Raw genomic sequence first — 20,949 nt, 5'->3', positions numbered from 1 at the left:
GTGACAATGAGTCCAGATGTATACATTAATTCACCCAACTTTTATACCACACCACACCAGGGCATCATAAGGCCCGGGGTCCAAATGTTGCCCTTCAGCTCTGCTCCAGCGGCCCTCAGGATGTCCCAGGGAAATCCTGAAGCAAATAAAAATGACTGGTATTACTGGCTTTATGACATCTAAAATTGTTATTTTTATCATGTTTTTGGCCATTGTTACATTATTAGACGTGTCTAGCGCTGTAGCAACTGTTACAATCCAAAATTAGCGTTTCACAGCTGAAGACATTTAATGAAAAAAATAAAGGTTTTATTGACTTATTTTCTGAACTCGAAAACTAGAAAAGATGCTATCAGCAACAGTAGTTCATAATAGATTTAAAAAAAAAAGTTTTTATGATGAGATGATTCTTTTTGAGGAAAATATCTTGGCCCTAGCAGTGTTTGTTTTTCATGTAGCCCTTTGGGAAAATGAATGTCCCTCTGTGTCAGCCCTGCGACAGACTGGCGAACTGTCCGGGGTGGACGCCGGACTCGCCCAAAGTTGCTGGGATTGGCTAGCCTGGCACGCCAGACTGTCTCTCCATGCTTAGAGATACATGGGGAAACACTCTCTGCGTGTAACACATGAAGTCAGTCTGGCATACCAGGCTAGGGATTGGCTCCATCCCCCCATGATCCTGAAAAGGATGAAGACGCTAAGACGATGGATGGATGGATGGGTTTGAGGGGCTTGGAAACTGATCTGTGACTATTTACAAAGGCATGATACACTCTGAAAAGGTCACCAGTCCAACACAGGGCAAACAGAGAGACTGAAATTGACAGAGATAGAAATCCATGCATTAGTGAGTGGAACATGCAAACTTCAAACAGAGAAATTCCCAAGTCCAGACTGAAAGTGGGGATATTTACACTGTGAGACCAGCGAGTTAATCACTCTCCTGGAGTGACATCCAATGTCCATCTATCCATCTTCATCTCTTTTATCCAACTGCTTAAAGTGAAGCAAAGACCTAGATATTTTCTCCAGCAGATGCAGGGAGAGGGCGCTCTGCATCTTGAAAGATGGTACCCACCCTACAGACCCACTCTTTGCCCCCCTTTCTTCAGCTGTCGAGCATCAAGAGAAGGACCACCAGACCGAGGAACAGCTTCTTTCAAAAAGCTGTCAGACTGTTGAACTCTGATGGTGCCCTGCAGCTCTGCTCACTCACAGCTTGCACTGACTTGTCATGCCTGTTTACATATCTGTGTACTATTGAAAGCACTATATATATATGTTTTTTGCATAAAGTTTTAATGTGTAAAGTGTAAATTACAACTGGCTCAATTTCCGAAAATAAAATTCTAATTTAAAATTAAACATGCACAAAAAAATCACATGTTGAAATGTATTTAGTACTCTGATTTTGAGCATGACATCTGAAAACAAGAGGGTCGTTGTTTATCATCTCCTTTTCTTATAAAAACAGTTTATAAAAATCTGCAGCATGAGGAAACCACCAACTTTTTTTGGGGGGGGGGGGAGTGTTCTAAATTTTGTGTGATGTACAAATGTCTTCCAAAGAAAAATATCAATATCTTAAATAATATTAAATATCAAAATCTCAGTCGGTTGCAAGTGAGCTTGGCCCAGCAACCGTTCTTAGATTTTGTCCACCTGTCTTACTCTATAGAGGACTAAAGAAATATTTAAAGTGCTTTGACAAAAGAAATATGTATGTATTTTCAGCTGGGACATGAATACAAATAACAAATATGACAGGGAAATAGTCAATATTCGTTTTCATCTTTGTTATGTTGGCTCATCAAAAAAAAAAAAGAAATCCACACATGCCATGATTAAACAAAGAAAGTGAAAAGAAATCCTCCCTGTAAAATATGTCTTGGCAGAAAATTTGATTAAAGGAATTGAAGCTATATTGAAACAACAAAATATTTCAAATAGCATAACCAATATCTTTCAGCTCAATTTTTTCAAGAAGCTACAACTGATCAGAAGGTTGTGTTTCTTCTCTTTTATTTTGAAAACAGATGACTCTTACACTGAAGCTATGACTTCCGTTCGACTTGCACTATAACTTCCGGTTGCTTAGTAGCGTTGAAGGAACTGTCTTTGCTGCATGTGTGCATATTTGTAACAATCAACGCGCAGTGTTCAGTTTCAGGGCTTTGAGATGGACATACTGAAAGCTGAAATTGCGAGGAAGAGGAAACTCCTCGAGGAGAAGAAGCTCGTTGACGTGAGTGTCCGGCGAAATCTTTTATTGTTGTTAGCTTCTCAGCTAGCGTCCATGCTAACCTGTTTATCAGGGAAGTCGTTTCTCGTTTCGTAATTTTAATCAGCTTTGACTTTCTAGAACTATCGTTATTTTTAATGTATGTTGGATATATAGTTGACGTGAAATTGGTGTATAATATATTATAGATGGAGTTTTATTAGGCTTTAAGTGTGGTGTTCAGCATTACATTCACGTGGGTTGACTTATTTTAGGCATTTGATTTTAAAACTGAATAATTGCCTCTTATTAATAATACTGTGCATATTTCGTGTTGTTACCCTATTGTATCTTTACTCATTTGTGTTCTTCTCAGTTTGTTGCTACTGTTGCAGCAATTCTGCAAGACAGTGAAAAGAAAACGTTTTCACCAAGAACAAACCTTTTAAAGCTATGAGCTGCTTCAAGGGTGATGAGTAACATGGATGTTTGTTCCAAACTCTTGAGTTAATAGTGTTGTAGTGTCACTTATTGTTACTACAAGTTTATAGATGTGAAGAGGTTAAAGTAGTGATCTGCAATGATTTGAAACAGAAGTTTAACCATGCAATATAGTTATTTTCCGTTCATCTTAACCTGTCTCAGCAATGCAAAGTCACTGCACAGATCTCTGATTTGTAAATAATGTCTCAGCAGTTTTAGGTGTGTGGGCACATTTGTAGATTTATGTGTAAATCAAACTCACACCAGCTACATTATTGTAGAAATTATTGTTGACATTTGTAGGTAGTTAATAACTGACATGTTCAAATCATTGTTTGTAGTTACCACAGTGTTCTGATCATGCATGAGCTATTCACAAGGGCTGCTGTAGGTTCCCACAGGCCTCCTGTGGGCTTCCCCTGCCCTCACAGATCCAGACTGTGGTTGTATCAATCTGCTTGGAGTTATGAAACGCCACCTCGACTGTGGTTGTATTATTTACATGAATGTCACTACCAGCTTATTACAGATATCGGACGCTGTTTTTCATTGAGCATTTGGATTCATAACAGGCTACAAGCCCATCAAAAATAATTGCTCACTTTACTCTCTGGTCAACTGGCCACAGGAATCTTTATACAGACTTCTACATTGACAAGTAGATTTGCTTTTACTGTACTCCATCATGAAATAGGTTATGGGAGATCTAAAGGTGGCCACCTCCACAGTTAAGAGAAAGCTTTGTTGTTCTCGAGCGTTCAACTGACTCAGCACAATTTTTGCTATATTTTTTGTATGTACATAACTTTGCTGTATATTATACTTCAGATCAGTATGTTTGGAAAAAAAATGTTTTCTGTTTAAAATGGGTTTCTCTTATAAATGAGACCATCTAAACAGGACTTCCTGTATATGTAAAGGTTAATAATACTGATAATAAAAATGAAAGGAAACTAACAGCTTAATATTTTGTTCTTAGCTGTGAGCCTGAACATGAAAACATTTATTTTTATGCAACACTGTGTCAAAGCTAAAGTCTGGTGTGAAAACCTCCACAGGACGAAGCGTCACTAAAATAGAAGTGCTAATATGCTAATTTTGCATTTTGTTATATAAAAGAAATGCAAAATAAGTGAACAGATGTTGAATTTTCTTCAGTACTCACTGCGGGTGGGTGGCCGTGTTCGGGAGGGACTGAAGGCTTTATGAAAAGCAAGACGCACATGCCAATATTAAACTTTTACAACATGATGGAAGCTTCACCACCAGTATTGTGTGCTTGTCTTGATGGAAACATTTTTTTATTTGAAATTAAATGTGTATTCTCTATTTTTCCAGGATTCAAAAAAATGCTTCAGAAGGTCCGACCTCGCTCGCCAGGAACAAGAAGATTACTTCCGAAGATGTGGATATAAGGTTGATGTTAGCATCATTTTTCTCTATCTTTTTTCTTTTCTTTACGTCTGGACATGAATAAGTCACTGTCTTTCTCTAGGCTTACCTCATTCCCCAGACAATACTGCAATTTCCACTGCAGAAAACAAAAAACTGTTCCACTATTGATGCCCAGGTGTACTTTAGTGTCTGTGTTTGTGTTTACTGTGCTGTTTTTCCCCAACCTGCCTCTGCTGCCTGCATCTGTAGGTGCAGCGAGAGCCTCCTGAGAGCCAGGTATGGCACTGCACAGTGAAAATAGCAAACAGGATGCATGATCAAAGGAAAACTCACTGTGTCCCAAGGCTTTTGTTTCCTTGGAACCCCTCCCTCAAGTTCTTTGAGTGAAGGATGTCAGAATGAAAGAAGGACTGACACGGTGGAAACGCTTTTATTTTCCAGCTCAAATGAATAACTTGATGTGTTGGAGACAAGTTCTGCATGAACTCTTTCGATAAACCTAAACAAAGTGAATGCAAAGCTTGTGGAACTCTATTCTTTACCAAATTGTTTCTAAAAAAAAAATACATTTTGAACATGGGATTTTCTAAATTATACATACAGTGACATTTATGCAGATAACTGGTAACAAAAACAATGCAAAACCTTTATAAATCATGAATATTTTTCAGACAATATTGTACTTCTGTGACTCATATTTGAACTATCCATTCATACTTACAGAATCTGCTTAGTTCATTGATTTAAACAGTCATCTGGAAGCAAAGGAAAACACAAAGCCAAAGTGGGACACAGTCGCAGTGTGGACTTCAGCATGAGACCCTTATCGGAAATCAAGTCTCATTTCTTTGGAATCAAGCTGTGCTTCATATGTTGCAAACAATTTAGGATGAGCTTTGAAATTCCGGCCAGTTTTGAATGTCTCCTGGTTTTGTGTCACTGGTCTGCACTGCCTTTCTAACTTTTGCTTTTATGAAAACTGCATTTCTGTTCCTTGTTTTTTAAAACATCAATCACCAAACCTGTGAATTTATTTGGTTGGTATAGAAGTCTGACTGTTTTTATTTCATTAATTTATGTATTTTTTTTTTTCAGTCGATTGTTTGGAAGGCTTTTTTCTATGTTTAATTTTCTTTTAGAGCGTGCTTTGGGAAGCACGCTCTAAAAGGACTGGCATGCATGTACTCATTTGAGCATGATCGGGAGGACTACATTTTAGGTTTTCTTGTTTCAAAAGATGATTTTACCTTTGATGAGACTTTGAATATTTCAACCAACAGTTAAATAACTGTGAAGTATTGTTTAGCATGGGTTTCTTAATTGCTGTCATTGTGAAACATATTTTTATCAGGGCTTTAATTTTGGAAGTTAATTTTAGTGACACCTGCCGCCTTTGATCACATGATCGAATTTTGGATCTTTTTGCTGTTATTCATTGATCTGTTTGCACAGCAGTGATTTGATGTGTTTTAAGTTTGAACCTCCACATCTTTCCAGTAATGTTGGCGCATCTCATGTCTGTTTTGTTGTACTGAAGATGGACAAAGATGAAAAAGACGAGCCGTCCACTTCAGCTAATCCCGTGTTGGACCTGGAGCTCACTGAGGAGAAGCTGCCGATGACGCTGTCCAGGCAGGAAGTGAGTCGGGCGGCACACATCGGCACTGCTCACGTATCTGTAATCCAGTCTCACATGCTGAAACATTTGCTTTCTTTCGCTTTCTTTCCTGTGTGTCATTCTGTCTGTAGGTTATTCGACGACTCAGAGAGCGAGGCGAACCCATTCGACTGTTTGGAGAGTCGGATTATGACGCCTTCCAGAGACTCAGGAAAATCGAGATTCTGACACCCGAAGTCAACAAGGTAGGACTGAATTTGTCTGCTTGATGGTTTCAAGTGTGTTTTTAATTCCACACAGACTTTCTTTCAACGGTTACTTTACATTTATTTCGCTCAAATAAATGCTCATTCTTTTCACACTGATGAACTTTTGTCTGTCTCGGCTGCTTTGCCTGTCAGGGGTTAAGGAACGACCTGAAAGCAGCCATGGACAAGATCGACCAGCAGTACCTGAATGAGATAGTTGGAGGAACCGAGCCGGGGGAGGCGGACACGCAGCACGACCTGAAAGTCCACGAAGAAAACACCACTATAGAGGAACTCGAGGTACCGTCTGTCTGCAGTGGCAGCAGGAGTCTCCAGTTGTTTAAGAGCTTTTTTTCCAAGTCAGATTCAGCAGACAGTTAGAGGAAAATGCTTTGTTTGATTTTGTTTTTTCATGATGGAAATGAACTTTCAGGCTCTTGGAAAAACCCTGGGAACAGGAGATGATGACGGAGATCAGGACGTCATTGACAAGTTTTTGAGGGTGAGGCAAGAAAATGATTCTCTACCTTTGATCTAGAGGGAGCTGTTGGATAAAAAAATGTCTTTACCACCACTGAAGCTTCCTTTAATGTTCTTGTTCGTTGTTCATGTGTAGAAGTTGCATTTGAGACGCTTCCTATGATACCCGCATAATTCAAATGGACATAAACTGAAAAGACATCGGCGTCGGTTTTATTCCCAGTTGTTTGTAACAGTTGCTTCCTGTTGGATTGTAGTTCCTCCTTGGTGTTTGGGCCAAAGATCTGAACAGCAGAGAAGACCACGTGAAGCGCAGCGTTCAGGGTAAACTGGCCAGCGCAACACACTCGCAGACTGAGTCGTACCTCAAGCCTCTGTTCAGGAAGCTCAGGAAGAAGGTAACTTTAGTAGAGAGAGTAATAAACGCTTCAGTGTCTGATCCTCGCTTAATGTGTTTTACAGTTCTATATTATCTCTTCCAGAGTTTACCAGCTGACATCAAAGAGTCGATCACAGACATCATTAAATTCATGTTGGAGAGAGAATATGTAAAGGTATGTGACTGTGTAGCTTCTTTTATATTATAAAGATGATGATGTGCAGTTTGGTACAAGAGTTTTAGAAAAGTCATTCTAATTTGTTTTGTAAATATTGGTTGACGTCACATCAACAGCGGCCCATTGTCCTTCCTGGAGGTCTGAGCTCTCGGTGCAAATTAAGTTTAAGCTCCAACAACTCGGTCTTATGTGTTTCAGGCGAATGACGCATATCTGCAGATGGCCATCGGTAACGCTCCGTGGCCCATCGGCGTGACCATGGTGGGCATCCACGCCCGTACCGGGCGAGAGAAGATCTTCTCCAAACACGTGGCCCACGTTCTCAACGACGAGACTCAGAGAAAATATATTCAGGTAAAGAAAAAAAAATATTGTCAACTTAAAAGTAATTAGAAAGAGGCTTTTATGCAGGTATGTTTTAAGTAAACAATCAAAAAGTAAGTTTTTTCCCCCCCCCCTCTCTCCTTACAGGGCCTGAAGAGGTTAATGACTATCTGCCAGAAACATTTCACAACAGATCCATCAAAGTGTGTGGAGTACAATGCTCTTTAGCCTCTTCCTTAAAGTTTTCTGATGCCGCCATGTCTGTTCCGTTCTGTCACGGTTTAACGTTGGAAACGCTGCAGGTAGAATCTGCCTCCTGTCACGATTCACCGAGGGCCTTCGAGTTTCAGTGCATTTCTCAGGAAAGTGCTGTCTGAGAAAATCCATTATTCATACACCAGTGGAATGAGAAATGCTCGTGTGTAAATAGCGGTGTAATAATAATAGCCCGGATTTAACCAGAGAACACTCTGAGGCCCTCGAGTCTGAGAAAACTGGTCCCCGTGGACGACTGGGAAAAAACTCTTGTTCCATTAATACTGACAAGTAACTCTGGGACTTCTGAGAACATGAACGATTCAATGAGTCAAAATGCAGGAAATACTAAAAAGTGGGAATTTTGAACTCCTCTTATCTCCTGTTCTGGATTGTAAAAAGATATTTGTTTTTTAATTGTGTTACCTTCACAACTTTCATGCTGTTAGCCTGCAGATTATCATTTGAGAAAGAAGTGGACATTTTATAAACCGTAAACAAACACAAACTGAATTTCGTGATTAAAAACAACCCATGTGTTACATCGATGTGAGAAAATAAAGGCCACTTAAGGAAAAAGTAAGTGTTTCTCCTTTTGGAAAAGGGACAAAAAAAAAAGATTTGTTTGTGTTGAGCTTTTCTCCCGTCTTCTGCAGCCGGACTGTAAAATGGGTTTATTTTTGGGCACCGGAGTTTTTTTTTTGTCACAAATGGATCTGCAGAGAAACTATTTCTCCAATAAAAATCTCTCATCACGGCAAGCTTGTCTATGTTTTTTTTTTTTTTTTTTTGTGATGATGCATCATTCAGACCAGGATCTCCGTTTGCGGCGTGACGCTGATGGAAGCCCTCCAGTCGCCAGATAAGACGTGAACATCCAGCGTCACACGCTGACCTGATTACACATGTAACCATGGCGATCTGATCTGCTCCTCGTGGTTCGTAGTATGTTCTTGGCTGCCTGAGAACCACGTCACCAGGGCTTCAGTCCGTCGGTTCCAAGCGCGTCACGGGTTGAAGCCTCTGCCGGGCGGGTTGACAGTTGGCAGCGTGGACGCAAAAGCTGCTGCTGGATTTTATATCTGAAGCTGCACTTTCAGGACACGGCAACCTTATCCAACAGTGAAGAAGTCTGAGTCCTTTTCTCGGCTCAAATAACAACCTTGAGCTGACGTCATTTTGATCACTCATGCCTCAAAGGTTTTATCTACTTGTCCTTGAGATGAAGTAAGCCAAATATTTTGGAATCCGTCCAAGGTAATCTGATGCATCACTGTCGGCAGAGATGTTTGCCAAAGCCTTGAAAACGGCGGTCTGGTGGACAGTAAACTGACTGCTATCCTGACATTCAAGCCTAAGAGAAAACCAGATAGATTATTCACTTTTCAGACTTTGGAAGAGTTAACTCTGCAGCACGACTGCCTGCTGTGGAGTCCGCTGGGAAAAACACTGTCTGCAGATGTTGACCTGATCCGTCCACGAAACACCTGCTGACACAGTGGGCAGTCAGGGCAACATGTCTGACGAGGTCAAATTCTGCAGGACTTCTCTCTGAATAAAGTCATGAAACATTTGAGTGTGTCGTATGGACAGAGACTTTACAGTAAACCTGCTCTTTGCTGTGTTTGACTGTTCAAACACGGTTTAATTTGAGGATCTTGAGCTCTAATGCACACAAGGTCAGCTGGCAACCTGAGCACCTGTTCCCAAACATTTGGAAATTACTGTTTTTGTACCAGATATCCACTGAAAAGACCAATTTTATTTGAATATATAAATATCCAATGCATGCATGCTGATTTAAATGGCTCAAAGTACTGCTATATTTAATATCAGATGTGTCTGGTGTAAGATTGATTCTTATCTTTAAACATCAAATTTAATGTCTGCCAATTAGTTTGAGGCAATTTGCATCACAGAAAAATAAAAGTTATACTCATTACAGAAGCAACCCTGTCTTCAATCAGCAGGAACGGATCAGTCATGAAAATGAATGGAGTCATTGCATGTCCCTCCTTCTTTGTAGAATAAAAACAAGACGCGCTGATTCATCATGTATCCTCTTTTATTCACTGCAGCCATTGAAATGGGTTTGAAAAGACAGCAGCCTTACAGGTGGCCTCTTCACATATTCTTCACAGAGCTCCTGCTCGGAGATATGCCGGTTCAATACTGTCTGAACTTTGTGACTAACAATGAGGGTTTGTATTCTCTATAGAAAGGACAACGTTGTTTTTTTTTTTTGTTTTGCCTAATGACCTCCAATCTATGCATAGCCCCATTACTGTCCACAAGATGTGGGGAAGCTGAAAAGAAGCTGCTCTGTGTGCTGCTTTTGTTCGGGGGTAGGACTGTTGTCGGAGCAGGACGTGTGAGGGATCCGCTCCGTGTCATTAACACATTCAAATCCCCGGTCCTCGTGGAAGGATTACCTCCATCACCCTGTGTAACTGCATGTATTTGCATCCCAATGTGGAAATCAAAGCGAAAACGTTGTTCAGATGCTTAATTGTTTTCCTTTTATTGCAGAGTACATCGTGTGATGGATGCACTTAAATCTCGGTGAGGTACATCATCATTATCACTAATATTATAATGTATAATAATCAATTCATAAACATTTCACATATCTGTCCTGTGAATGTTTTCACCATAGAGTTGAAGACACATGTTACTTTTCTTAAAGAGATCATCATTACACTGTTACAGAATATCAGTTCATTTCCAGGTGGCCACTCTTGGATTTCTTTCCAGGGAAATGCCACATCTGTCCTGCCAGCTTGCAGGTTGTAGCTGAAACTGGAGCTTTTCCTGTGGGCTGGCTGGACGGAGTGATTGTTGCCAGGCACCTGTGTAGAGGTGGAAACCAATTACCAGTGGAGCTCCAGTGTGCCTCACCAATTTTTTTCTGCCTCTTTCCCCTTCTGTATGTATATTTGCCTGTTTCCCATCACACCCTGTCTGGACCTGTGGCAACACACATGTATGTAGGAATGGAAGATCACACACACATTTAAATATCCAGACACGTGTGACAAATCATCCTTCCTGTCCGTCTTCGGGGAAGGTCTCGTATTTAGAGCCGCTCAGGTAAATTAATGTCAGCGTCAGCATCAATGTCGTGGTTTTTATTAACAGGGATCAAATGAGGCTTAAAGGTCAAAGCGTTTGGTAAAGATGCTGAAGCAGATGATGGATGTGATAGATTAGACTCACTCCAGGATGCAAGAAAGAAGAAATGATTTTAATGACAGGATGTGGCACCAAGTGATGTTCAGTTTTCATTTTTTGTCTCCCATTTTGATTGTTTCCCACAAAGTTTATATGTGAGTTGATTTTAAATCGCCCCACCATTTAGATATGTCAAAGTGAAGATAATAGAAAAATGAAAAGAACTGTAATTCATCATGTCTGTTCTGCTGTCATTGTACCTATATTATCCATTTTCAGAAGCAGCCCTACAAAGAAATGCACCGTTTCATATAAACTGTTCTTCTCCTCTGAACAAACTGATCGCTGCTGTGAAACGTCTCCATTCAGTCGTTGCTTCCGAAGCTGAAACTGGAGGCACACGGCATCAGATTCATCCAGTGATCCACATGCTTTCTTTAATTAATCTAATAACACGGAAATACAAGGCGCAGAGTGATGAAGAGCAGATCAGAGAGGATGTGAAGCTTCCAACAATCAGATATTATTTGCTCTACAATCATCAGCAAGCCAAGCAACTTCGTACTGACTCTCAGTCTGTTCGGTTTGTTTACGTCTGCTTTTTACAGCACTTGTCTGACACCGAATGCAACATTAGCCCATTGTGAAAAACAGAAAAAAAAAGCACTTTGTGACCACTCCTTTGTGGTTATACAGTAGCTTTGCTGTGGTGGTGGCCTTGCGTGTGTGTGAGAGAGAGAATCGACCTCTCTTGTTTTAGCAGCAGTAAATCAATAGTTTCTAACACAGTAAAACAAAGTGTGTCGTTCTTCCTCTGCAGTTGATTCTTGTGCCTTCAGTGAAGATCAGGAGAGGGAGATCATTTCTGCATTGGTAGAAATTAAAACTCAAACCTGAATATAATTTCGACAGGAAATGAAGGACTAGACTGTCCTGGATTTCAGCTTCAGAGTGTGTCTGTAAGTTTGTTGTGAAAAACTTAAATTTTACATTATGTCATCACTAACAATGCTAAAACAGAGTAGTTTATTTGTGATCACTTTCCTTGCTCAGGTGTAAATAGCTCACTGATTTCACGAAAAAAAAAAGCAGATGCAAAGAACATAGTCGCCAAGGAGAGATGAGCAGCCAAATGAGGACAGTGGGAAATAAATGAGTCATTTGCCCTCTCCTCAGAGAGAATGAATTTAGCCAAGAAATTAAGATGATGGAATAAACACTAGTGGAGGGACTAGTTTCTAACAGTCATTAGTGGCTCTGTAATTAATGACTCACAGTTAATAGCATTTCAGTATTCGATACAGGTGCAGTCTTTAAATTCTAACTGATTTTGGTGGAGGACTGAATCAACAAAGGCACTTACACGTGTTTACACAACAAAATCATGTTTTGAAACTTTGTCAGCAGGGAACAGCCTCATGTTCAGCACTGATGATGTGTGAATGGAGTTGATGTGCTGTCATTTCTTTAGAGAGAGAGAGAGAGAGAGAGAGAGAGAGAGAGAGAGAGAGAGAGAGAGAGAGAGAGAGAGAGAGAGGGAGAGAGAGAGAGAGAGAGGGAGAGGGAGGAGTGTTCTTGCAGCTGAGGGGACGCATGTGGCTCGTCTCAGCTGTGCGCGTGGATGCAAGATCCTGCTGTTCCTCCACGGTGGACGCGGACATGCTGAGACCACGGTCTACCGCCTAATAAACCAGACTGGATCCGGCTCCGGGCGTCGTGCCCGCGCGGATCAACTCCAACCCCCCGGCATGACCGAGTTGCAGGCGGGCAGCGCCGGAGTTGAGGACATCGCGGAGAACGCGGAGGAGAAGTACCGCGCGCTCGCCTACGACACTGCCCTGAGCACCCTGCTGGCGGTGGCCCTGTACGTGATGGTCAAAGTGAGCCTGGACGGCTTCCGGCAGTGGCGGGCCAAGATCTCGGTGCTGATCGTGGGCTCGGGTCCGGTGGGTCTGACGGCCGCGCTGGTCGCTGTCCGCTCCGGGAAGGTGCTGAAGCTGACCGTGCTGGACGAGCGGTACCGGAGCGCGCTGCTCTGCAGACCCCAGCAGATCGCCCTGGACCCCCGCAGCGTGCGCTTCCTGCTGGGACTCGGGGTGGACTTCGATAACATGGAGGGCTGCTGGCACAACGAGCACTTCTTCACCAGGATAGGCGTGTTTCAGGAGTACCTGCTGAGCATCCTGGAGCAGAAGAAGCAGAGGGTGGAGGTCAAAGTGCAGCTGGGCACCAAGGTATGACCCCCCCACTGATTGTGGAGTGACACTCCAAAACAGTCTCTTCATGTTTTACAGTTAGACCTCAATGCTGTAAAGAATTTTATTTAGTAGGAATCCACAAATGTGTCAGACCTCAGAATTTATTTCCTCTCAAAATTTGATTAAAACAGTAAAACATCATTATGTAGTCTTTCACACAAGCTAAAACAATATCATGCCTGTTTTCTTTAAAATTTCCTCTATAAGACAACAAAAATCAAAAACAGAAAATCTCCAAATATTTGAATATTGCATAAAGCAATACACAAATACATGAAAAAATAATGGATTTGAAATAACTGATGAAAACAATCCACAGGTATGTAAAAAATGTGACATGAAATAACTAACAAACTTAGTTGTTGAGATGTCCCTGGACGCAGTCACCACTGATCTGCTATAATGTGCTGTGTGGAGGTGAGAGAAGAGCCCCAGTGACTGAAGATTTACAGGCTGTCAGAACCTGATCCTCCCTAAGTGAGCGAGGTAAAAGAAAGAACACCTGCTTGTGCCTCCTCTTCAGCGAGGGTCTGATAGCTCTCAGCAGGGATGGTGACAGAGATCTCCTCCGGCTCCTGAGTGATCCTAAACAAAACAGACACTGCGGCTCACTCCTCTTTGTGTTGCTCTCAATTGAACAGGCTATTTTTACCTCACGAACACATGTTCTTATGAACTGTTTACAATCTGTAGCTCGATTTACACTTCCTCAACAAACCAATGATGCGTTCCCCATGGTCCTTCTCACACAACATTGCATTATATCAGGGAGGAAGAGGCTCATTGGTTGAAACAACCTGTTATGTAAGCTGACCTCGAACCTGATGCCAATCTTTCCTGCAGTTTTTAGGCCAGCGGGAAGTAACTGACCAAATTATAGTAAACAAATACCGACCCAAACAAACTACAACATCACAATGAAATGGATTTTCAAAAGGAATCATGTTTGGATTTGAGAAGATTGTTCAGATGAATGCATGTTTACTGAGATATTTCTGTGTTCTGGTTTCAAAATGTCTAAAAGATAAAAGATTGTAACTCTGATTATGAAGTACCAAACATCATCAACGTTGCATTGAAATTGCCTATTAGATTAAGGTAAAGAAATAAGTTGTCAAGATAAAAACAGCAGAAAATTTTTTTTCAGAGAAAAGTTGCCAGTGCAGAATGAACAAACAATTATGAAATGTTCAGTGAATATTTATGTCATGGCTCGAGTTTAGAGTCAAGACCTTTTTTTTTTTTTTTTTTTTTTGCTCAGTAAATGTTCAGTGTCTCTGAGTGTTTTTTAATTTTTTTTTTATTTTTGGTGTTTTGTATTCTTGTATGGAGTGAAAAACAGAACTTCTTCTCTCAGAGCGCGTCATAGTCGAGACTCTCCTGCCAGCAGCCTTTCCTTCCCTTTTAGTTGCTGTCATCCGTGCTTTCCTGTGACTCATCAACCTTCGGAAAACAGAAACAAGGTCATCAGGGTGTTTTTAATCACTGCAACATTCAGTTGCCTTTAGATGCACTGTCTTCTTTGTTGTCTCTCTTTGGTTGTACACGTCTGTAAAATGTTCCCTTAACAAAGTCCATGTTGTTTGAATAGGTAGCATAAACAGATATTTCCACCTGTGAGTGTACATTGTACGTTCCTTATATTTGTCTTTGCAGCTTGTCAGTCTGCCTCAAACTCGCTGTGCTTTTCTCCTCCTTCGCACAGGAAACTAGAGGATGCTATAACTGACAGGCAGCGTTGCATACCTCCGCGTCATAATAAATCTCTCTGAGAGATGTACTGTTGCTATGACAAGCACAACACCTACAGCTGATTTTAACAGCTTGTTCAGGAAGATCACATTACGGCTCATCTGTCTCCAGGAGAAATCAAATCCATCCGTCAAATGAAAGCTTCACTGATCTTAATGATAGTGCAAAGGAGTGCAACACAATTTCCCCGTTTCCATCAATTCAGCTCTTCACCTGTGGAGCTTTTATAACCAGTGGATTTGTTTGACATCAGAAAGGCAGCCTCCCTGTGAGAACGCTCACGTCCGGTATCCTTGGATGGCCTTTCCGGGCAGAGTTTGTTTTTGCTACCTGTGTTTGCAGGAATGTCCCTCCAGCTACTCCTGCTTCCTCTAAAACAATAACATGCTGTTAGGTTACTTGTTAGGGACTAAAATAGTTGTGGGAGTGCATTTGGGTCTGGAGCTGTCTGTCTGAGTCCCAAGATGACTCAGTGAAGATATTGTGCACCCAGAGCAGGTTGCCAGTCCATCACATGGAAAAAACATACTGACATTGACACTTATGGGCAATGTAGACTCACTGTTTTCATGTCTTTGCACTGTGGGAGAAAGCTCCACACAGACTGCAGCCTGGGTTATTGGGCAAGAGCGCCAACCAGTTCATCACAGTGCAGCTCCCACTGCCTGCTCTAATTCAGGTTCTTCGTAGATTATGTAAAAACAGTAGCTGAAACTGTAGTGATATGAAAATACAGTGTTCGCACATTTTTTCTGGAAATGATACGGTTTTTATTCTTTGTTTTAGTTCACAGAGGATTATCTTCGGCGGATTCCCCACAACAACTGGCCGCGCGTGATCGTGGTGGCTGATGGATCGTGCGGCGACTCCTGCTCGGTGCTGGGGATCAGCTCGGACTACACGGTGGAGTCCTGCCATGCCTATGGTGCTAATGCCACTATAGAGAGATTAGACCAGAGGCAGGTCAGGAAACACGCACACACACACACACCATCTGTTTGGCGCATACGAGCATACAGACATGGTGAATGATCTGATGTGTACACACTGAGAGGATAATCAGAAGGTGAAAGGTGTTGCAGGGCATTACAGGGAAGGCAACTTTATACAGCCTCATAAAACTGATGTGAGCAACCAGCCATGCGGGCCCGTCAATACATGCTGATCACAATATCCGACTCACATAAACAGCCTGTATTACAGCACGGCTGGATCCTGTCAGCGTCACCACTGACCCTGTTTTGATTTACTCGCTGGATTTGATAAGAGCAGCTGTTGCTCTGATTGAGGCAGGTGATTGCAGTGATAAAGCTTTTGATTTATTACAAACCCCCCTGGAAAGACTAATAATCTGCTCTCTGTGTGGTGAATATGAATGAAGATATCAAAACATCAGCTGCGGTGTTTTTTTTCAAAGTGCACCAAAGGTTACTTTTCATGATACAAGCAGATGGTTCTCTGAATGAGGAACCAGTGATGTTACCAGGAGACTCCGAAATGGAAAAATACATAAATAAATGTGGAATACGTTCACAGAGACGTCACTTTTGAAAATCTCAAATGTGAAACAGACAATATAACAAGAAATGCATAAAATTTAATGGAGAGAGTGAAGCGACAAATAAGCAAGCGCACAGTCTGAGGTGGAGCCGCTGCATGCGAATGATATTTACATTAGTAGTCTCCTCTTGATCCTGCACACATCGCCAGACATTAGCTGCGGGTTGTAACTGTCTGATGCACCGAGGGTGACTCATGCAGGTCGAAGGTTGCTCTTTATATTATGTCGCACCACGCGTTATCTGCACTGACACCACAAAGAATTAATTTGAAAGGAGAAATAAACACCTCGGAGTGAAGCACTTCCAGGCTAATATCTGACTAATATCTGAACACAAGCGGAGCGTGCGCCTTGTTGCTCCATGCCACCATAACCATTCACATCACGTTCTCTTCAGCGGCTGTGTGGCTGCCTTTTATTGGCCACTTTTCTCCCTGGCTGTTTCCTGTGGTGATTGAATTTACCCCCCCAGGATATGACCTGGTCGTCCATACTGTCCCTTCCATCGCCTCCCGGTCGCCGCTCTGTTCCACGGCCGTCTCCCTCGGTGGCACTAAACGCCGTTTGATTCCTCCTGGCAGGTTTATGTCACTGAAAGGAAAATTGCTCAATTTTGGCTTGAGGGAAAATGGGGTAACTGCCAGATTTAACCACAGCATAAAAATCAAGCTTTTCTTAATATCCACTCGAGTGACAACGGCCCCACAGGCAGGTGTTGTTGAGGTAAAGTAGTGCCTCTTTCCCACACACGCATGTCACCCTGAACACACAACACACATATTAATCATGTTCACACACTGATAAAAAAACATTACATTAATATGATCTGTTGTTTCTCTTTCTCCTTTTTTTTTTTTTTTTTTTTAAATTCCAGGTGCCTACACCTGAGATTCGTGCCCACAGCCTCTATTTCGACTTGTCGGCTTATGGAGTCGAGGCCTTCAGAGAGCATCGAAACCCAACAGCCAAGCCCGGCTTCCACCTGAAGATTTACGGCACCTTCAGAAACCGCTACATGGCTCTCGTCTGCCCCGCCTCAGACACTAAGATGGTTCGCTTCCTCCGACACACCCCAAACTCCTCTGTAAGACCCTTCGCCGATAATCCAGAGCTGTGTTTTTGTGTGCTTTTCTTGATTTCAGGGGGCTCTGGCTGTGAAAAACACACAGCTGTATTATCATGGTAATGATGGGAGACAGATGAGACTCACTCTGGACAAAGTACAGCTCTGCCTTGTCTATCTCCTCACCTTTCATTCAGCAAATAGCCTTTGATGGACTATTGTGTGAGTCCATTAGTGTCTCTATTGAGGTGTGTGTGTGTGTCAATGTGGGTCAATGTGTGTGTGTTTGTGTCTTTGTAAGTAGTTAAGGTTGAGTGCTCCCGAGCCTGAAAGACCATTAGCTAAAGAAAACCAGAAAAAAAGGACACGTGTGTAACTTTCTGACACATTTCTTACTGATTTGGGGACCACAGTTTGTTTACTTGCCTACATGTAATATTGTTGAGTCTTGAGTTGTTTTGTTTGTTTTATCTGTGAGGCACTGTCCTGGCCATACCCAGCCTGTATCCTCCTCATGTTGTGTGCCACACAGGTACCTTGCAAGATTGCAGCTCTTGTTGCTATGTGGGTGGTCGTTGAAATGTGCTGTTACTTGGTAACAGTTGACTGTGCAAGTATGGTTGGAAGAATAGCCGAGTTGAGTGGCGAGCGTGAAAAGGGATGCTTGTCACTCAACACCCACAGTGACTATCAGCTGAAAGAAGCCAGACAGAAATCAGCGGATGGATTTCTTCATGCATCACATTGATTTTTCTTTTTCTTTTTTTTTTTAATTACCCCAGATAGTGCAGGATGAAGTGTCTGCGGAGGGAAATTGATCAGAGCACTTGTCATTTTGAAACCGTGGGATTGTTTTGAGGTGATGATGGCCTGTTAAAGTCAGTGTCTGATTCCGTCCAACTGCAATTGTTTCTGATGAATGGGCCCGCTTCTTAAACGATTGTTTAAATCAGTCACAGTGACGTCACTGAGATCAATCCTGGCCTGACGGAAATGCTGTTCAAACAAAATGATGTTCACTGAGAATCATAACTTACAATGATATAATCCCACATGAGCCATAACCTTAACTGAAGGTTTTTTTTTTAATGCTGAAGTTAGAATCACTTTTGAATCTAAAATGACATTTTTTATTATATATCAACCTTTTATTTGTAGTGTTGTGTGAACTATGAGATAACATTTTATTCACCACAGTAAATCTCCTGGTGCATCAGTTTCTATAAAGATAACAGGTTGGAGAAGCAGCTGGGGTTCAGAGGATCGCAGGTTTGAATCACGCTGCTAAGAAATCTCCTCTGTGGCTCCCAGAGCCATTCCCCAGACTCCCTGTATCCCTGCAGCAGGTCACTGCTTCCTAGTGTGTTTAGTAAAGGTTAAATGTACAGCAACAAATTCTTCCAGTGACGCCAGTGGATGTAGAGAAATGTTAGTTTTGGATGAGACTCTGATAAAAGTGTCACAGCTTATAGCCTGATATTCAATATATTTGTACCATTGCTGAACCCAGTTTGGAATAATGTTGGAGTTTGTTTCCTGACTCTTGAGCCCCTGGAGAGATTTGAAGAGAAAAGACTTCTTCAAAATGTGGTGAGCAGGAACGAGATATGATAGCAGCTTCAGTCAGACTGACTCAAAGGGTCAACGGGGTCATGGGGCAAATGGGGCTTCTCATTGGATTCTGGGATCTGCTTCACCCCACCAACAACGTAACCTTCATTAGTCCTCTCAGGAAGCTAAAGGAGGCCGTCAGGCGGATGTGGCCACATTAAGGCATTCACTTCATTCAGCTCCATCAAAATGAGTTTAGACCACACACGGCAGCACAGAACACTGCCAAAGTGGGGTGGTCCGAGAGGTTTGTAAGGCTCCATGTGCTTTTCTACCCCGGTCTGGCACTTTTAGACGGTTTTGATTGATAAAAGATGGCCAACATGGTTTAAAAGCCAAAAGTTAGAATAGGTAATAAGCTTTAATGGTCAGAGAACAAAATACAGAATTTCTTCAAGCTGGGTTTTATACTTGGGTTCAATATTGATGCACATGTATTGAAAAACACTAATGACTTTTCAACCATGCTGAAAACGCTCCATTTTGTGTGACTGCAGATAATGAAGAACATTTTCCATCAGTCCTTCAATGCCTACAAAACGGACATCGAGCCTCGTCTCAGCGACGTGACTCTCCACCACATGCAGTGCAGCCGGCGTCTCTTCGAGATCCAGTTATCGCACCGACGCATCAGTGCCGCCTACATAGAGGGGGACAACGTGGCGGTCACGGTGGAGGGCGAGGCGGCACGAGTCCTCAACTTCGACACAGGTGCGTGTCTGTGTAGTCACTGCTCTGCCAACAGGAGGAAAGAGGATTTCCAAAAGCTTCTGCCTTTTGTATCCTGAGGTGGGAAAACAGACGGATGCAAGGAGATGAATTGGTCTTCATGCATGCAGTGTACCCGTCTGTGTTTATGGGTGTGTGACTCATTACTGCACTCGGTGGCCTTTCAGCTGAATCTCAGCTTTTATTGATGAACCCCTGTATTATTTTCATTAGGAGCATGCTTCAGTGAAGATGCCTCATGATAAATATGCAATGAATGTCACTGTGCTCGGTTTGCCTTCCTGTTACTCGGCTCTCATTTTGACTCCTCTCCTGTCGATCCCTCAGGCTGTGGGGTGAATCTCGGTTTGCGCGGTCTGGAGTCGATGGGGACGTTCATTTACCGGACAGCCACGGCCGTGGACCAGAATGATATCTTAGAGGCGCTGTCGGCGAAGATGCAGCACTCCAGACAGGTGGCTGAGACCTTCAAGCAGACTGGACTCACTGAGTCAATGTATGAATGAAACATGGGCTGCTGTGGTGAAAGCATTGTGCCACCTAGTGGAGAAACACACTGACTGTTTACAGGAGTCTGATGCAGAAAATGTTCTGCTGATGGTTGCAAACCATTTCGATAAATGGTGTATGTATCCATGAGCTTTTGTGTCGTACAGTGAGTGAATCTGCTCATAACGGGTGCGGTGAGGATACCCAAAGTCACTTTTATTCAGGTTTCCAGAGAAAAAGCTCATCTCTCGTAACATAGCACTTGTAATCCACACTCAAAAACAGACATAATAAATCTCCAGAATTCTCTCTTGATATTTGTTCTTTAACAAATGAAGCCGATTACATTGTAAGGCATCACACATGTGCCACTAGGGGGAAAAAAATGATACTGTGATTTCATCTGCTGAATGAAAAATGAGTCACACACTTTTGTCCATTTCATTCAGCTGAGACAAACACACACACAGAGTCAGATGGAGATGACGATACAGCAGCTGGTCCAAGTATTGTTGCGTCCTTTTTCTATGTTACTGTGTCAGATAGTGTGACGGTAATTATATTGATGACATTCCTCAGTATTTGTTGAAGTGGTTCGTTTTTTGTGTGCTGCCTTTGTGAAATATACTGTTCTGGCATATCTCAGAAATGTCGTGCACTTGAATTATAAAATGTGCCAGATGTCATCAGTTTTCTTTCTGTTTTCCATTTTCTTCTTGTGTTTTAGTCCAAAG

The 20,949-nt window shown here is 42.1% G+C and overlaps 2 protein-coding genes across 5 annotated transcripts; both read left to right on the top strand.

The window, feature by feature from the left end:
- Positions 1–2,083: 2,083 nt before the first annotated feature.
- On the top strand, positions 2,084–8,336 carry prpf18 (PRP18 pre-mRNA processing factor 18 homolog (yeast)). 4 transcript variants are annotated; one of them, XM_030097100.1, is made up of 11 exons: positions 2,084–2,245; positions 4,043–4,120; positions 4,349–4,375; positions 5,637–5,738; positions 5,849–5,962; positions 6,119–6,265; positions 6,399–6,467; positions 6,703–6,843; positions 6,928–6,999; positions 7,201–7,356; positions 7,474–8,336. In XM_030097100.1, exons 1-11 carry the CDS (start codon positions 2,180–2,182, stop codon positions 7,552–7,554), a joined length of 1,053 nt encoding a protein of 350 aa, XP_029952960.1. In that variant the 5' UTR covers positions 2,084–2,179; the 3' UTR covers positions 7,555–8,336. The 4 variants fall into 4 exon arrangements, with proteins under 4 accessions (XP_029952960.1, XP_029952959.1, XP_029952962.1 ...); XM_030097099.1 differs by having other exon boundaries at positions 4,043–4,126; XM_030097102.1 differs by lacking the exon at positions 4,349–4,375.
- A 4,114-nt stretch (positions 8,337–12,450) lies between these two features.
- On the top strand, positions 12,451–20,282 carry LOC115391697 (uncharacterized). The gene is made up of 5 exons (XM_030096020.1): positions 12,451–12,986; positions 15,549–15,725; positions 17,198–17,407; positions 19,495–19,708; positions 20,054–20,282. The coding sequence occupies exons 1-5, from the start codon at positions 12,501–12,503 to the stop codon at positions 20,230–20,232; spliced, it is 1,266 nt and encodes a 421-aa protein (XP_029951880.1). The 5' UTR covers positions 12,451–12,500; the 3' UTR covers positions 20,233–20,282.
- Positions 20,283–20,949: the final 667 nt, after the last annotated feature.

This window comes from Salarias fasciatus, chromosome 7 (assembly GCF_902148845.1).
Source record: "Salarias fasciatus chromosome 7, fSalaFa1.1, whole genome shotgun sequence".
NCBI lineage: Eukaryota > Metazoa > Chordata > Actinopteri > Blenniiformes > Blenniidae > Salarias > Salarias fasciatus.
Note: the sequence above shows the minus strand (reverse complement) of the source record. Positions and strands in the feature narration are given on the sequence as shown.